Below are 17861 nucleotides of genomic sequence, written 5' to 3'. Positions count from 1 at the left end.
AAAAGTACTCACATGCTCTGCAACTACCTAAACTGAATTACTGCTTTGTAAGTGGAGAATTTCCACTGATTTATTATTTTTCATCCATTTTCCTTTTTTAATTCTCCAGAATAGAAGGTAGTAAGAGAAATAATTGCACTTTTTTTTGGTCATTTTAACACAAGTAGTTTTATGCTTCTCTTTATATATCGGTTTTAGTCTAATTCTCTGTTTCAATTTTACTCTTCCAATACAGAAAAAAAGGCTTCTTGAAGAACTTGGAGAGAATAGACTTCCATACATGACACCAGCCTATGCTGATTTCCATCAGTTGGTAATGTATTTCTCATTTTAAACTAAAATGTCTGTTTACACTGAACAACAAATAAATCTTTCTTCGAAGAGACACTGTGAACTCCAATATGAAAAATGATATCCTGATGGCTGATAATGTACTTCCAGGTGGTGTGAAATAAGGTCTCTAGAACTCAGATATTCAAGAATGAAAACTTGGTGAACTTCATTTATTTTTAGGGGTTTGCCTTGAGTACTAGGTAACATGTCACAATTAATCACAGTTTCTCATGCTTTGTTAAAATAAAATACATGTCACCATTCTATGAAACTTTTTTCTGAATTGAGAAGAGACCTATACTTTGTAGCTCATGTTTGGCAAAATAGGGAGAATATTAACATAGAAGTCTGACTTTTTGGAGGCTTAATTGTACTTGTAGACAATAAGTAACCATTAGTACTTTGCTTACAGAATGAATTGTGGAAACTGGAATGCCTCAAATGAAACCAAATAAAAGTAAGGTCAGGCCTAGTAGCCACATGGGTGAAGAATATAATGAATTCATAGAACTTTCAGTGTCTATCTTGGATCTTTCTTAGGTCATTTACAAAACACAGGGCATGAATTGTAGGTTCAGTCAGATCAAACTGGAACACTGTAAGATGAAAAGCATAAGACATAGTCTCATCAGTCAAACAACTACAGCAAACATCCTTACATTACAGAAGTGTTGCCTTTCTTGTATTGATATATGGCTCGAAGATGTAGAAGAGCTGGGAAAATTTATAAGACCTATACAGATGGATTGTATTAGTTTTTTTCTTTACAAAAAATCTACATTCTTTTCAGTTTTAAGCTGATGTTCATGAAGAAACTCTTCCCCTTTTTGGACTTGGGCAGATGACGGTTTTTTCCTCTACAGTCCTGTTAGATCCCCTCCTGCTGGTTCTCTTCTCTCTCTGTTGCTGCCAAGAGCTGCTTTGCCCACCACCTTTTTCTTTACCCCATCTTTGTAAATTCACATTCTTGTGGAGGAGACATGAAAAGAGAAGGTGGAGCCAAGGTTGCCCAGGTGGCATCTCATTTGCACAGTATCAGTAACCCATAAATATTGAAGACTATGGGAACAAGCTAAGCAGTGAAGTCAGACATTTCCGAGCCTTAATATAGTTTATATACATTCTTTTTGCAAACATAGAATTATACTTTTCATGTAGTATGTATGCATGCTAGGTATTTTTAGCATACATGATAATCATAAGCATCACATGCACCTTTTAAATTCTGTAGTGGTTATGAAATGTTCCTTGATTCACAGCTGTAGAAATTAAAAGTTCCATGATGCTTAAAGGCACTGCAGATGAAGAGGAAAAGAAGGGTGAAAACTTCAAGACAACAAATGGACAAAATATCACATACAGTTTATTTTTATAGTTTGTCTTTCCTGGAGAGACCTGCACCACTCCTTTAAGGATCCGCCTCTTATAAAGCAGGATTCTTTGAATCTGTTGGAAAGGTGGTGTAGGATGTAAGTAAAAAAGCCTGCCATATCCTTACAGGTATGGAAGTGTACAGCCTTGAGCAGAAGTAAGAAATTCTATCACAAGTAAAACTTCACAGACATCCTCTTTCAATCCTCTTGCCTGATGAAGGATTTTAGAAATGGACCCCAAGCCATAGGCTGAAACAATTTAATGTTTAATGAACAAGAAAATGTCTCTTAACAAGGTAATTCACAAATGTTTGAAGTACAAAATACCGTTTCATGATGTACATGGCAGTTTGCTTATCCAGGGTCCTTATTCTGGTTTCAAACTTAATTCTGCCACTTGGATCCATAGAGTGATTTTCTGTGTTGAGTGTCACCATTAGAAGTGAAAGCATCTGTTATTTAAAATCCTGTCTGTAACATTCACATGAAGAATTTGAGCATCAAATGTGCTCTTTATTTTGTCCTCTAGTTGCCAGTAATGTACCTACTTCTTTCAGAGTGAACAGAGAAGTGACCTTTAATACTTGCTGTCAGAGTTACAAGACAGAGTACACGATTACTCCCCCTTCCCCATCCCCCCTGAAGCACCAAGGTGTCCAGTGTGAACTCAGCATTCACCCTCTGTTCTGATCTCCTAATGCTTTCCTTATGTAGGGCATTGCATAGTCACTTGCTGGAGGTTTAAAAGAAGACCAAGCTGTTTGCCCGTGATGTGTTAGAAATGTGTTTCCACTTCCTGATTTCTTTTGAGATATCAGTGTGGGTTTTTTTTCTTTTTTAAGGTAGAACTCTAAGTATACAAGCGTAAAACTTAATGATAAAATAGTTCTTAAGCATGTAATCTTAAAACACAACCCCAAGGTAACAATGCCTCTGACTTAGCTGGTAACAAAATGTGTAAAACATTACCTCTGTAGTTCAGGAGAGGAATACAGTGTTGTTACCTTAGTAAAATATATGTGCTTCCTTTCTAGCCTATTTTTTCAGGCATTTAATTGCTTTACATCATATTTTCCTCCTTCAGTTTCTAATAATTGTTTGCAATTTCATGTGTGTGATTCATGTCATAAATCCAGTATATTTATATTTTCATATGAATAGTTAAAAAATATGTAGCATCAATGACTGTTTAAATACACCATAATAGAATATGTAATGTGGTAACTGCTTTATCTGACCTGAGAATGTCCAGTATACAGAATTATGTGAAGAAATACTTGGTTCCTGCTAGAAAACTGTTAGTGCTCTTTCTTTGATTCATCCTATTTGCATAATGAAAGAAATAATGCAGTAATCATCTTTATATGTCACAACATATGATGTTCTGTCATTATTAAGTATGATTGTGAAAGAATATTTATGATCCCCATCAACCTGTACCGAGACATCTGACTGCAGCCTGTAGCTGGAAGTCTGAAATTTACTGCTACTGCTTTCACTAGTTGTTGTTTGTAAGGATTTTTTCGCTGTACTGTTCAAAGGCTGGAGATACACAGCACTGGCTGAAACAAAGGGAACAGTTCAGGACCTCTAAAGGAATCATTGCAGACTTTGAGCAAGGTCAGGTGAATTGTTTAGCAAGTTTAGGTTTGGTTGTTTGGATGAAAGTTTGGATCCAGTGTCTGTGCTGGGGATTGTAGAAGGACCTTCAGACAGATATTTGGGACTGTTTTCAAGCTTTGGTATGTGAAGTTAAACATGCAAATACAATTGTCAGAAATGGTTATTATTATCTGTAGATACTGTTACAGGTTTGTTTTTTTTCCTCTAGGAAACTAGTTTTTGGAAACCAGAAGAATATGTAAAGAAAGGGAGTTAGCTTTACTGTAACAGTTTCACAAGAAATGGTGGCAAGGTTTATAGATAAACTAAGATTTATTATGTGTAATCATTATTTTTAAAATAGACTTCCTTTTATATGCCCCTTTTTAGTAGAAACAAATGATCCTATAAAGCCAAGTCCTCAGTGTTGTAGGATAACAGGTCTGTTATGATACAAAAGTCTAACTGTTTTCATGCAGTAGAAAATGTGCATGCTGACTTACTGCCTGTTTTGTGCTTTTTATAGGCACTTTTTTTGGATTTTAAAATTAATTTCCTGAAAGGCAGGTTCAAATGTGGCTTGGAAGTAGATGGCACTAGGAAAGTGGTTTTGAGTTGTACCAGAAGGTTTGTAGGTCAGTGTGATGCTTTGTGCTGGTGAGTTATTTGGTTTTTTAAAAGCATTTTGAACATGAACTCTTAGGTTAGTAAAAGTTTTGATAGATCAGTTTGGGCTCTTGCCCCATTTCTCAATACCTTCAGATTTCAACTTACCGTAATATTTTTCCCCACATTAGCATGGATCAGTGTCTGCCTTTTCCCCAGACTAGGGACTAATTTCTGGGCAAAACAAAATAGGTGTGGTGAGACTTTAGGAACTTCACACATGCTAATGGCTACCTGATATACTCACATTACAGCCCTTCCATTACTAAGTTTGCATCTGTGTCTTTTATTTATCTGACAATTTTAATGAAATACATAGGAACTCACTCTCTTTAAGAACTTGTTCTCTAGCCTTTGTCCAGTTTGCCATACAGTCTCAGCAGTAGTTAAAGCAGATTTACAGGCTACCAATAAAAGGTGTGATTATGTGATACTCACTTCCTTAGAAAACCAGATTAACAAAATAAAATTATCCAAGCCTTCCTGGAGTGGGAAGCAGTATTGTGCATACAAAGCAAGATACTTTTGATTAGCAGCATTACACCTTGCTGGGAGTTGTTGCCTTCAAAGACTGCTGGATTCTGAGCTCCAGCTGGTACCAGAGCTGGTGTGGTCAGAAGAGTATATGAGGGAAAAAGGATATTACAGGTAGGGAGCTGGGAAGGAAAATAAGTATGGAAATTTTCTGTTATCTAAAAGAGGAACTTTTCTATAAAATAGGAGAGCTAATTGGCAGGCATGGAGGAGTGTAAGAATAGAAAGGACCAGTATGTCAAAGACTGTCTTCAAGATAGACATGTGACCTATTTTTTGAAAATCTATATTTTCATTTTGTTGGTTTGCCCTGGTGTGATACTCTGTGGTTACAGGCCACTGTTTGTGCAATATATTGAAATTTGAAAATAAAGTAAGAAATACATCCATTTCTTCACGATGTTCTAGGCTCATGCTTGATAACTTCACAACTTAGCCTTGTCTTTTCTTGAATATATGAAATATTTGGATTCCTGTAAAAAGAATAATTATTCTTCTATTTTTGTTGTTTAGTGCTTTTTTTTGTTTTTCTCCTGTAGTGGAAGACCAAATATTCCAAGCTGATTTTCAGAAAATCTGATACAGTACCCGAAGAGCTCCATCAAATGGTACAAGAAAGCTTTCTGACCTTGCGAGAACACAATTGTTTCTTTCAAGATCTTGTAAGGATCAAAGGAAAAGATTTTCTTACTCCGGTGTCTCGTATATTAATTGGAAACCCAGGATGCACTTACAAGTATTTGAACACAAGATTGTTTACAGTTCCTTGGCCTACTGAAGGTTCTGATATAAAATACTGCAGTCCTCAAATACATGATGCTTGTAAAGCATTAATCAGACTTAATGAGTACTTACATATTGAGGCAGTCAAGACATTGCAAGGACAAAATTTGTCTGAGACCAAAGAAATTCAAGATAGTCCTGTAATAGATAGGGAACAAAGTCTTGCTACTTCTCTTATGGAGCAAAAGTCTGTTTCAAAACATCAAAGCGGTGTTTGTGTACCAGAGGATGACTATGTAAGTCTGAAGAACAGAACATCTTATAACTTGACTTTATTAAATTATATGGATCCACTACAAATGCCATACTTGAAACAAGAACCTTATTTTGGAATGGGGAACATGGCAGTGAGCTGGCACCACGACGAGAATCTGGTTGAAAGGTCAACAGTTGCTGTGTACAGTTACAGCTGTGAAGGTGAGTGATGGGAGGTATGAGTGGCATAAATATCTTAAGTCCTTGAAGCACCTTTCTGTTTCCTTTTGTGTATGTACATAAACACACCTGCATTCTAGTCTAGACTTGTCATGTGCTTCTGAATGTGTTGTGGTACCTTTTGTATTTAAGCCTTATCTTTATTTCTACTCAAACCTGTACAAATTATACCTGTGTTTACTGCAGCTGGCTTAGCAGTTGTTCTTGAAGTAGATTTAAAAATTGGTATAATTAACTTCCTGACTAAGAGCCAGAAAATCAAAATCTGTCAAATACCTTTTTCAGGTTAATGCATGTGCATGCTTTCCATCCTGTAAAATGTTTCATTGTAGTTGAGATCACCATTTTTATTGTGTTATTTATCATCTACAGACTTGCTTCTGTTTTATGCTGGTTTTACTACTCTTCTTTCTTTGGAAAGATCATTTTCGGTTGGTTTTGGATAAAACTATTACTGTGTTTGCTTGGAAGGATATGGATTTTGTCTAGGCATGCTGTAGTGTTAGTGCATGTTTTATGGAGGACTTGCCAAGATTTCTGTAGTTGGGAAGGGTAGACATTTTCTATTAAAAGAACTGTTGTCTGACAGGCTTTTCAGGCTCTTAGCTATTTAAGAACCGTTTGCATGCAGTATTTGGGGAGGGGAAAGTGCAATTGAAGCATCATTTAGTATTTCATTTTTAGTCTAAAATACCTTTCCCACTTTTATCTTTATTTAAGGACACGAGGACTTTTTTATTTTGTTCCTTACAATGCTTGAACAAAGCCTTAGATTGTTTTTTAATGGCTTCCAGTTTTGCAGGCATAAGATTAGAATTTGGACACTCGATTTGAATTTGCAAATGTGCTGTGATGTTTCACAATGGAATTTTTTGTCCTTCCAAAAATCCTTTGATGTTTGCTTTAAAACATGGGAGGAATTCACGTTGACTTTGGTAGGTTTTGGCTAAAGACTGTGATGTAAAAATAATTGTGTATACTTTCATGTGCATGCTCTTATTGGTTTTGTTTTTAGTTTTGAACTATGGGTCACTTGTTACTTCAGCTCTAACAAAGCTGAATCAAATTATTTACATTTTCCTGGACATAAAATATCAACTGGCTTAGCAAACTGAATAGAAGATACTTCCTGACCAGTAGAAGTGTCATTTTCTTCATGAACTCTTTTCTGTCCTGTTTGTCAAAGACATTGGTATTTTATGTCCAGTAAAAGTGTTGGGGTTTTTTTTCCAGTAGTACTGTAGATAAATATTTTTTCAGTAAGATTTTAACTTAAGGAAACCAAAACATGAACTTGAAGTAATAATACTGTGTATGAGGATTTATTGTAATGTGCTTAAAAATGTTTTACTTAAACATAAAACTTACTTATGGCTGGAAAAAAAAGTTAGTGTCTTTAAGTTCAGAGAGCTATAAATTAACAAAAGTGAAAGCTGCTATGTTTATTCATAACTCGTCTGTTGATTTTGTTTCTTTTCTTCCGCAGATTTAATAGGTAAAAATTATGGTCTTTTAAAATCACTGCAAATTCTGTGGAAGAGTTGATGCGGTAGAGAGAAATATTTTATATATTTAGACTAAAAATTATTTTAATGCACAATTAATGTTCTTGCCACATACAGGATTTCTTCAGAAATGCACTTACACTTAAAAGTTTTGGGTTTTTTTTTTCTGAAGGGTTTGAATATAGACATGAAAACTTAAAAACACTTAGAACTTTCCAGTAAATAAGTACAATTTACATTTGAAAAAACAAAATGGGAAATTACTACTAAAATTGTTCTCTGGTTTTGAAATGATTTAAAAAATTTTTGCACAAACAGAAATTTTATTATATATTGGGGGGATGTGGAAGGAGGTGACAATATTAAAACCTCAGTGTAGGTGAAGATAGTGTAAGAGATGTTTTTTGGGGAGAAAATGATTAATGAAGTCAGATTTAAATTTGAACAAGAGTAACTTCCTCTTAATGGCTCTTGAGCATGGCTCAAGTTGGGTTCTTGAACTTTAGGAGGAGTTTAAGGTGCCTCATGAACAAATGTCCTGTAGTATGGCTCTGTGGGAACAGCTCACTCACTTCTGTGTTCAGGGTGTGGTTGTCAATGTATATTTGTAAACCAATGACCTGCTCATCCATAAATTGGAGGAAATGGGTCCTGTTTATAGCTATCGAATATAGCTTTGTAACGTGACAGTAAATACTTGTGTGTTGAAGTTTTGTACCCAGGGTATCCAAGAGGAGTGGTCAGTCTACTTAATTCTAGAGAAATAAATGGATTGTCTTTCTGCTCTTCTGATTTCCTGTTTACAGCTGTCCAATGCAGGTGGTTATAAGCTTATCAGTGCTTATAATCTTATTCTTGCCAGTTCCATACCACTTCAAGGTGTTGATGGTTTCTGCAGTTCCCAAAGACTTTAAGTATTTCCTAGATCGCCTACCAAGCTCTCCATAACTGTGAAGAGTGAAGAATCTCAACATGTCTTTGCAGATTGTTGTTATATCTTTGTAGAATCATGTCTTGACTTCTCTTCTTATTTTCCCTAAATATATTTACTTTTCATGCCACTATCTTTTCTTAGTACTTACTCTATTAATTCCTATAGTATTGAGTTAACACCGAGTTCTCAATGTAGTGTATAAATTTATCACAGAATCACTGTAGAATACATAGTAAAAAGATGTAAAAAGAGTAGTAAATAGTAAAAAGAATTTTTTTGATGGAACAATTTTTCCGTAGAAGATTTAGATCAGATGGATTAGTAATTTCCTGGGAGAAAACACTTGATTCTCTAGAAATGCAAACATAAATTAAGTACCTGGACTTGTGTTAGAACAAGCTCAGGTCTCTTTTCTGCTACATCTTGCACATTTTTTTTGTCAGCTCTCAATTCCTCAAATTCTCACTGGTCTCTGAGGTAGTCCAAACACTGAGGATCCCTGGCAGCCTTTAGCATGTGGAAGCTCAGGTTTCTAGAGCTTCATGGCTGGTACTGATCTACTCTGCTGCAAAAACAGAATCCCCAGATTGTCAAATTTTGAGTAGCAGAAGCTCTAGGAGTCAAACTAAGTCATGGCAGCTCTTTGTCAGACTGTTTAGAGATGCACAGCTCAAGTTATATGGTTTTCTTTTGTACTTTAATTTGTGATATTTTGTATCATTATTTGTTTTGTACCTACTTATTTGATTAAATAGTATTAAATCAGATACTGCTGTAATTGACACAACTTATTTTCTTGTTTGCTGTTTGATGTCAGAATGAAAATATAATGTTTGAAACTTTCATCAGTAATAATTGGATTAGAAGCAGTTTTTAATATGCCAGAAAAGAAATTTAGGCACCAACGTAAAGATATTGGAACAAGCTGATATTCTAATTAGTGTCAGTGTTTATTTTCTTGTTTGCAGTGTCAAAGTGTTTCAAAGCAACTTCAAGAGAGGCACATTTATAACAACAAAATAAGGTGGATGTTTTGCTTGATGCTCATCTGAATAGTATTTGCTTATATTTGTGTTACACTAGGTTAAGAGTAGGTTGTCAAGTGATAAGAATAGACTCTCCTAAAAAATTGGGAGTTTTCCTTTTAGTGTGTATTTTGCATGGGAAGGCATGAGTGGTAGCCATGGTGCATATGCAGAACCAAATAAGTTGCAGAATGTGTGTTCAATTACACTGTCACTAACACTCTTAGAAATTAATTTACTTTTCAGAATTTACCATGGATCAGGAATTTCAAGTTTTGACCAATTTAGCATTTTAATAACTTACTAGCTTACAAATATCCTATCACCTGAGAGAACTTTAAGGTTAAAAATTGTTCAGGATTTTAATATAGGAGGCTAATAACCCATTTTTATTTCCTGCTGCAGTTATAAAAGTGAATTGCAATCCAGTAGAATAAGGGTATTTTCAAAAATTGGATTTTATCCATGAAAATTTCCTAATGACCAGCTTTCCCTCAGGTCGTTACAAGTTTTGTAGGAAGTTTTATTACTTAGCAGAGCACTAGTTGGTTCTAAAGATCTTCTTTGAAGTAGAGGCTCGTTTCAGTTCCTGACTTAAAGGAGATGGAAAAGAATGTCATCACTTGAAGTGTCCATCTTTCTTGTACCTGGATTTCCCACAGACTCTGTTATGGGTTATATAAGTAGTTTTATCCAGATTCTTTACCATATCTAGTTTGTCTTCTTGATGTAAGACTTACTTGCTGTTTAACTCGAGAACTTCTAAACAACTGGCTCTGGTCACTGGCAAGGTAATATTGAAAGGTTTAACAGACTTACGGTTGCAGTGGTGACTGATTCTGAAGGAGCTTTTATGCTTTTTTCTTTTGTATAATGCTGTTTATATGTTTTTCTACTGTGATGTTAGAAGCAATACCCTGGCACTAAACCTAATGATGGCTATTTCACTTACTTGTGAATAAAAGTAGTGGAGATGAACTACAGATCTGTGCTTCCCTCTAATTTGGTGAAAAAAAATAAATCCTGAAACTACAAAGGGTTTTCAGAATTCAAGTCAGTCTAACTTTGCAGTTGTCCAATAATGCTCTTAATATACTGCTTAATGGAGAAAAGTCGTGGAGTAGATTTTTTTTTTTGCAGGATGAGACCAATTACATTAAATGATTTCTAATGTCATTAGTATAATAGAAATATTGCTTGTTGAAATAATAGAAATGGTATGGAGAAAACTATTACTTTTTAAGATATGAATATGTGCATGAAATGGTCACAGGTCTAACTTGTAGGTTTTGGCCAGTTGAAATTATATTATGAGAGAGTCAAAGATCTTTCATAATCCAATTACTTTCACAATAACAGATTTGAATCCCTATTGTCTAAAAAGAAATCATCATTTGAATTGACTGTTGTGGGTTGTGGGGTGTTTTTTTAAACATGCTCTCACTCATTTGGTCAAATACAGCCTCTCCTTGAAGAGTGAAGGGATGACAGAAGATTTTGTTCCTATTTTAGTGCTTTTGTTCTTGCCAAATTTGGACATGGTATTCCAAATATGAATTGATAAGAACATTGTTGGCAAACCTTAGGATTTTTGTTTTTGTGAGTGTCAGTTGCAAACAAAATTAAAAGTGTTAGTACAGTTTAACCTCTTACACTATGACTTTTCAGTAGTAAGGTAGAAGGAATCACCCTGGGTAGATACTCTCTCCCAGTAAAACATGTTCTGCTTCTTTCACTCCTTGCATATTGCATATATAACTTGCTATTGAAAAGACACAAGTAATATATGTATATTTGACTGAGGAAGATGTGCCCAAATTATTTTAAATTCTGGAAGAATCAATTGATCTGTAAAAAAAATATCTTTTTATTTCCACTGTAGTTATGTGATTGTTAGTTGGATTTAATAACAAAGTAGATGTTTACAGTCCCTGTTTTTAACACTGTGTTGGCAATGTTCATATTATCTTAAGGAATCACGTGTAAGATTACATTTAGGATACAGTTTGGCATTACAATTTGACTTGAATAGAGAAGATTCAGGTTGCAGGGTGAAAAAGCCTCTCAGACTGTTGCAGATTTTGATGCCGAATAGCAACACTTTGAAAGCTACTTTTGCTTTCTGTGCTATGGAACAATAACCAAATTTGCTCAAGGAAAACAAATTTCATGTTGTTCTGGACCTAACCATGACCCAAACCTAATAAGATCAGGTCTTAAAACTGGAACATCTCTGAAATTGGAGCTGTCTAGTTAAAAACATAATGTTGTGGCCAATTTTCTGCAGCTACATTCTCTCTCTTGTGGTTCTAGGATGGGATATTGTTGCTCTGTTGTGGTTAGCTTGTTACCTGATTGCACCATTTCATTTGGGATGCCAGCATAAAGGTTTCTTGCAGGCCTGCAAGTCTGTAAATCTTTACTAACCAGAATTCAGATCTGCACAGAGTTTTGTTATGTTTCTGCTAAATGGAAATAAAACACTGCTGTATTTTACTATTTCTGTATGGCTTACTCCAAAACAAGTTTTTAAGATATGTGCAAGATCTACATGATTTACTCTCAAATACCTATGATTTAGATGCATCCAAATGTTTTCACTAAATGCAAACTGTAAATATATCAATAAATACACAGCATTCACTCATGCTTGAGGTGTCATAGAGAATTTAATAACAACTTCTTTTTTATGTAAAAGTCAGTGCTACTTGGGGATATGCCACAAATGTTAAGGTGCCCTTTTTTTTTTCCCCTTGCTCTCACTTTCAGACTAGCTTGCATTTTAAAGCTAGTAGCAGCTTGCTTCCATTTGTTACCAAAATAACATGGTAGGAGCAATCAGTTTCAATTGCTGCTGATAATTATAAGGTGCAATAATTGAGAATATAGAGAAAAGGAGACTCTGAGCCGCATTTGAACTCAGTACTTAAGCAATAAAAAATTTATCAAACTGCAAAAAATAAGTCATTTTAACGAGCACATTCCAAAGGTGCTGGATTTATGAGGAGACCCCAGGAAACTTTGATTGAAATTGCTGTCTCTGATTGTAGTTCTATATTTTATTGGTGCCATATTGTGAACAGTGCTGCTGCCAAAGTGAATGGGAAAGCAGCATAACAGAGAGAGTTAACCCAGAAAGGTTACTCCTTTTTATAATATCTGTGATGTATTGCATTAAAAATGCCTTGAAAGGCATCCTATTTGCAGTTTTCAGGAAACATTTTTTCTTAAATTAAGTTACGATTTATCTGAACAGGGGAGAAAATATGAAAGCCCCTTGAAGAGTTTAGTATTGATTTTTCTGAGTATTTGCTAGCTCTTGTTTTCTCATTTGTGTGCTCCTTGATAGAAGGGCCTAGAGCTGCTCCCAAGCCAAGTTGGATGAGAACTGCAGAAGTGAAGGGGGTGAATTCAGGGATTGAAGTTACAGTTAGATATTTAACTAAGAACTTTTTAGATTGGCTCTTTAAAAGGTTTTGGCTCTCCATTTTCTGAATTCAGACAATATCTAATTGACATAATACTTTTTAGATTGGCTCTTTAAAAGGTTTTGGCTCTCCGTTTTCTGAATTCAGACAATATTTAATTGACATAATTATTAATAAATCTTAGTTTTCTAAAGGCTACCCCCAACTAAACAAACAATGCACTAAGCATGTGAGATGAGTGACATGAATGTTTTGGAAACACGAGTCCAAGGTCATGTTTTATCTGTGCCTATTATAAAGAGAACTGGCTCTTTAAAAGGTTTTGGCTCTCCGTTTTCTGAATTCAGACAATATTTAATTGACATAATTATTAATAAATCTTAGTTTTCTAAAGGCTACCCCCAACTAAACAAACAATGCACTAAGCATGTGAGATGAGTGACATGAATGTTTTGGAAACACGAGTCCAAGGTCATGTTTTATCTGTGCCTATTATAAAGAGAACTATACATATTTAGTATTTTTCTTATAGAATTCAATGGAGACAAAGAGTGATTAGATGAAAGAACTTTTCAAGTGGACAGTGAAATGGACACACAGTTACAAACTTGTAAGCAAGAATTAGGCATGCTACATAGTTCATTTCTAACCCTTCACTGCCATTCTGTGCCAACTGCTTATTAAAACTTCATCCTCCCTCTGTCAAAATGCTCTGTTACTTTAACCATAAAACTGTTATACCATGGCTCCCAAATACCTTGTTATAAATGCTGACTGTATCTTTCAATTTATACTGCAGTGAAGTAAGCTTATGAAAATAGTTCTGAGGGATTAAGCTGTAAATACTATTTCTATGCAGTGGATTATTTTTTCCCCAAGCTCAACACGTTCATGTTGCTTAATGATAAGAAAAGTGTTGTGACAAATGTATTGAAGCTTCGTTGGCTCTTGCACATGTTATCTAGCATGTTTGACTAATAATTTTGCGAAAATAATGACAGATATGAATCCAAGATCTGCTCTACTTTGTTGGTCTACTCTGTGTTCTGTAACCATTATTTCACCTCACTTTGCTTCAGTTTATGATATGGTGATATTGCAAGTATGTAAACAAATGAAATTGTTCATAAAATGCTTTGGCATTTTGACCTCAAAGTCTTTCAGAAGTTATCTATTGTTATATCAGTGATGCTGCGTTTTTAATTTTTTCTCCTTTATAGTTTATAGTTTTAGTAATGCAAAAAAATTGAGTGAAGCTTAACTAAAATTCCCCTTATGTGTACTTGAGAACTTCAGAAAACTGAATCCTTTGCAAACCTTGACTTGATTTGCCTTTACTTTGTAGTTAACATAAAGTTTGGTAAAATTAGTTGCAAAAAAATTCTTGATCTCATATGGTTGTTTTTATTTTACCTATTGCATACTTTTGAATTTGGAGATTATAAACCTGTTAAGACTGTACCAATATATCTGTATAGTAGACCAGATTTTGTATTTTAGGATTCTTATCTGGTCTCTGATCTTTGTGGTGTTTGTTTCTCTCTTTTAAAAGATTCTGCTGTGGAAGAAAGTAGTGAACAAGAACTGAAGGGAAGAGACCCTGCTGTTTGGCACGTAGGCTTGAAGGTAGCATGGGACATAGAGACACCTGGATTAGCAATTCCACTTCGCCAAGGAGACTTCTACTTGATGCTTGGTAATTTTCAAGAGTTAAAAGTTGCACTTTCTGTTTGAAAACAGAGAAAATGATACATTTAAATAAGTTACCATACCTTCCTTTCAGTTAGGACTTTGCTTCTTTAGCAAGGCATGAGTCTTATTATATACTCATAAGAGTATATAATAAATTCCTCCTACCCTGCCCATTTCCAGAGTATTTTGGGAAACTTCATGGGTTTTTTTTCACTTCACTGCTAAGAAATATACTCTTTTTGCACCTTTTCTGTCTGTTGTACCGTCAGAATAACTATGACTTCAGGCCATAAACAGAATGTCCCCAGGTCTTGTGAGAAGCTGAGCTGTATCTGTCCCATCCTTATATTTGTAGATGCTTTTTCTATTCTGAGTGCAGTTTTTCTGAGTAACTGTGAGCATCTGCATCTGTTATGTTCAACAAATAAAACTTCCATTCTTCAACTTGACTGTGGATGTTCTGTTAGTCACCAATTTTATACATGACACTTCTCTCCTTCTACTACACTTCTCCATGTCTATATTCAAATGTTATTTTCTAGTAGTGGGATTATACTAAAAGCCTAATGAACAGAGCTGTCATGCTCCAAGAGTGAGTCTCAATGTCTCAAGCGTAGAGGATTAAAAAAAGAAAATTAAATTGAGTTCATTTACTTGAGCAGCTGAGCTCACACACTAAGGTTTTTCCATTGAAAGAAACAGACCAAGGACTATGGCTAAGGTTTGTTGACATGAAATCTGTTGCTTTCTCTTTTGGCTTGTGTTTCTCTTGGCTATCATTTTTGTTTAAATAAATTTAGTTATAAGTCACACAAAACAAGAACGAAGTTTCTGACAACACCATGTTTGTCTGTTTAGTGTCTTGGCTTGACAAATATCATCTCTGAAGACTGAGAGCATGTGTGGTGTTCGCTGTTCATGTGTTTGTGACTTGGAAGGTGTGCTCCATGGAATGTCCCTAGAATGACCTGTTGCACTCTCAACTTGATGGACAGAACAGTCTTTTCACATTTACCTTTCACTTGCATCTTTCAACAAGTATGAAAACAGTTTACTTACTACAAGCAATATATTTATGGGCCACCTTAAAATGCATGTACCATTCCTTGTTCTTAGTTTTCTATTCAGACCTTGTGCACTCTCATCAGTGAAGTACCTTGTGTGAAAGAACTGGACTAACTATGCTCTTAAGTATGTTCAGGCATGAAAGATGAAGTTTTAAGATGTGAGATCCTTTGGCATAGTGGTCTGGATGTGCCTCCCATTTCTGTATTTGTGAGGATATAAAGTAGTGGCCTAGAGGGCAAGAGGACCAGTGAAGTCAAAGTGGAGTTTAAGTGGAAGCTAAACATTCCTAGAAAGGTTATTATTATTCTATTTTTGTGCAATAGCAGTTGGGGCATCAAGTAAATTTATCTAATCCTTCCTGACTGGGAAGTTTGTGCATATACAGCTACACTGGGCAAAAAATACAAAAGCTAATTAATAAAAGAATGGTCTAACTTCAGTATTTTTATTGCAAGATATTGCGGATTGTAAGGGTGTTTTTTATTCTCTGGTAGAATTTATGTTTAGCAACTGAAGCATTTTTAGGGATGCATTATGAAGGGTGGGTCAGAAAGTGAGTTTATTCAACACGTCACATCATGAGCATGCTTAGATGGAGACAAAGGATATAGCAAACATTCTTTTGAAGATGATGTGTAAATCACTTTCTGATTAATACTTTGTGAAGAGCTACAGATTTGAGCTCTGTAGGCCAGGTGTTTTGTTAATCTCTTCTACATTTCCATAGTCTTTGTATTTCTTTTCCATTACTTGAAAAAAAATTGCTCTTCTACACAATCCAAGAGAGTATTCTCAAAATGGCCCTTTTTTAGGTTTCTATGTACAGAACTGCCCATATAATTTTCACTTGAAGTGAAAGGCAATATAAGTGAACATATATAGTTTTAGAATATTTTTTTACTGTTCAGATCTTTTTGAACTGACTTTTAATGGGAAGCATCACGAGGATGTCATGTAAAATATATAAAACTCTGTATGGAAAGTATATAAGAAAGTTTTAGATTAATTTATCTTGTGCATTTATACACAATATATTCCAGTGCCTCATTTCAGTTAGCAGAGTCTTCTTCCTGGCATTATTTTCAAAGCAGTGGCAGCAGTAAGCAAGTGATCTAGAAAACAGAACATTGAGGTTAGAATGCTGGAACTAGTAGTAGCTGTTGATGTACAGGAACTGACTGATAAGACTGGTAGAATTAGTTCTGATGACCATTGACTCATCCACTCCAACAAAAAACTTAGCAACTCTGTAGATCTTCCAATTGCTGACATGCTGTGGTGTTTACTGCTTTATGTGAATGTTGTAGAATGCTGAAACATCCAATTCAGTATGTTGCTTTTAATTAAAAAGTCAGATCCTCTTAATTTCCGTGCCTGTAATGCCCCAAGTATTTCCTACTATGGTACACACAAATCTTATGTAACAAGTAGTGGTAACTTGATATTTCTAATAGTAATGTGCAATTACAGTAACTTGTAAATTCAGATCAATGGGTTTAGCAAAGGAACCAAAAAACCAGGTTTTTTTGTTAGTATTTCTAGTAGACATTTAATAATGTGTATGTTCCACTCTTCATTGGCTCTGTAAAATGTTTTTTGTTATTCTGGGTAGAAATTTAGTAAAATGTCTTCAAATTTAAGTTTACATCTGCCTTCTCAGCATCCCTCCTCAGGTGAAATCATGAGCTCTAATTTAAAGGTATGTTAATGCTAAGTGTGTTAATACAAATCTGTTCTTCAAGTAAGCTGTTACAATAATATAAATGTATTTTCTTTAGGCAAAACCAATAGAAATTGAATTGCTTTCAGTAATACAGATTTTTAAAAAATATTTTTAAGGCTTTCCTTAATACGAAGGAAAAAGGATCCTGGTGAATGACTGCAAGTGTGCTGCCTAAAAACCTCAAATCTGAACTTTATATCACTCATGAAACGGAAACACTTTAGCTCAATTTAGGATAATATATTGGTCTGCAGAGGAAGTGCATACTGAACCCTGCTGTCTCAAGTACACAGTCAAGGGGTGTCTAATATGAAACGTGTTGGGTGCCTGCAATAAATCCGAAACGCGTGGAGGTGAGCAAAGGGCCCCATCTGCTCTGTCCTAGAGCATGCTTAACTAGGGTTGTCATGGTCCTACTATTAAATTGGAATCTTTCCCCTAATCTTTGAGTTAGACATGACCAGATTTGCAAGCAGATTTACAATTTTCACTAATTTTCCTACCATGACTTCAAAACATACTTAACAGAAATACATTCTGGACTCTTTCAAAGAGAGATTTACTTTTCTGCAGCTGTTTCCCATAGATCAAGCTCTTGCTTGAAGGTTAGGGTTTTAAAACAGCATGAAGATGAACTTTGAGTCTTATACCTCTCCCCACCCCCAGCAAATTATAGTTCAAGAAGCATCAAAAAATTGTTTTCATAACCAACCAGAAGTAGGGTGCACACATTGCAGAGGTTGGCTTGTGGTTAGAGATA

The 17861-nt window shown here is 35.1% G+C and overlaps 1 protein-coding gene across 1 annotated transcript in view; it reads left to right on the top strand.

Annotated features, from left to right (window-relative positions):
• Positions 1-235: 235 nt before the first annotated feature.
• Positions 236-17861, top strand: part of FTO (fat mass and obesity associated) — a gene marked incomplete at both ends in the record, with an annotated part of 62161 nt that continues 44535 nt past the window's right edge. Inside the window, 3 exons of the mRNA XM_009084978.1 lie at positions 236-313; positions 5048-5708; positions 14171-14314. Of these exons, the coding sequence (XP_009083226.1) occupies positions 236-313; positions 5048-5708; positions 14171-14314 (883 nt within the window). The remainder of the gene's footprint in view (positions 314-5047; positions 5709-14170; positions 14315-17861) is intronic.

The sequence above is a fragment of the Acanthisitta chloris genome, unplaced genomic scaffold (assembly GCF_000695815.1).
Source record: "Acanthisitta chloris isolate BGI_N310 unplaced genomic scaffold, ASM69581v1 scaffold24511, whole genome shotgun sequence".
NCBI classification, from domain to species: Eukaryota; Metazoa; Chordata; class Aves; order Passeriformes; family Acanthisittidae; genus Acanthisitta; species Acanthisitta chloris.
The sequence above is the reverse complement of the archived record's forward strand: the minus strand, read 5'-3'. Positions and strand labels throughout refer to the sequence as shown.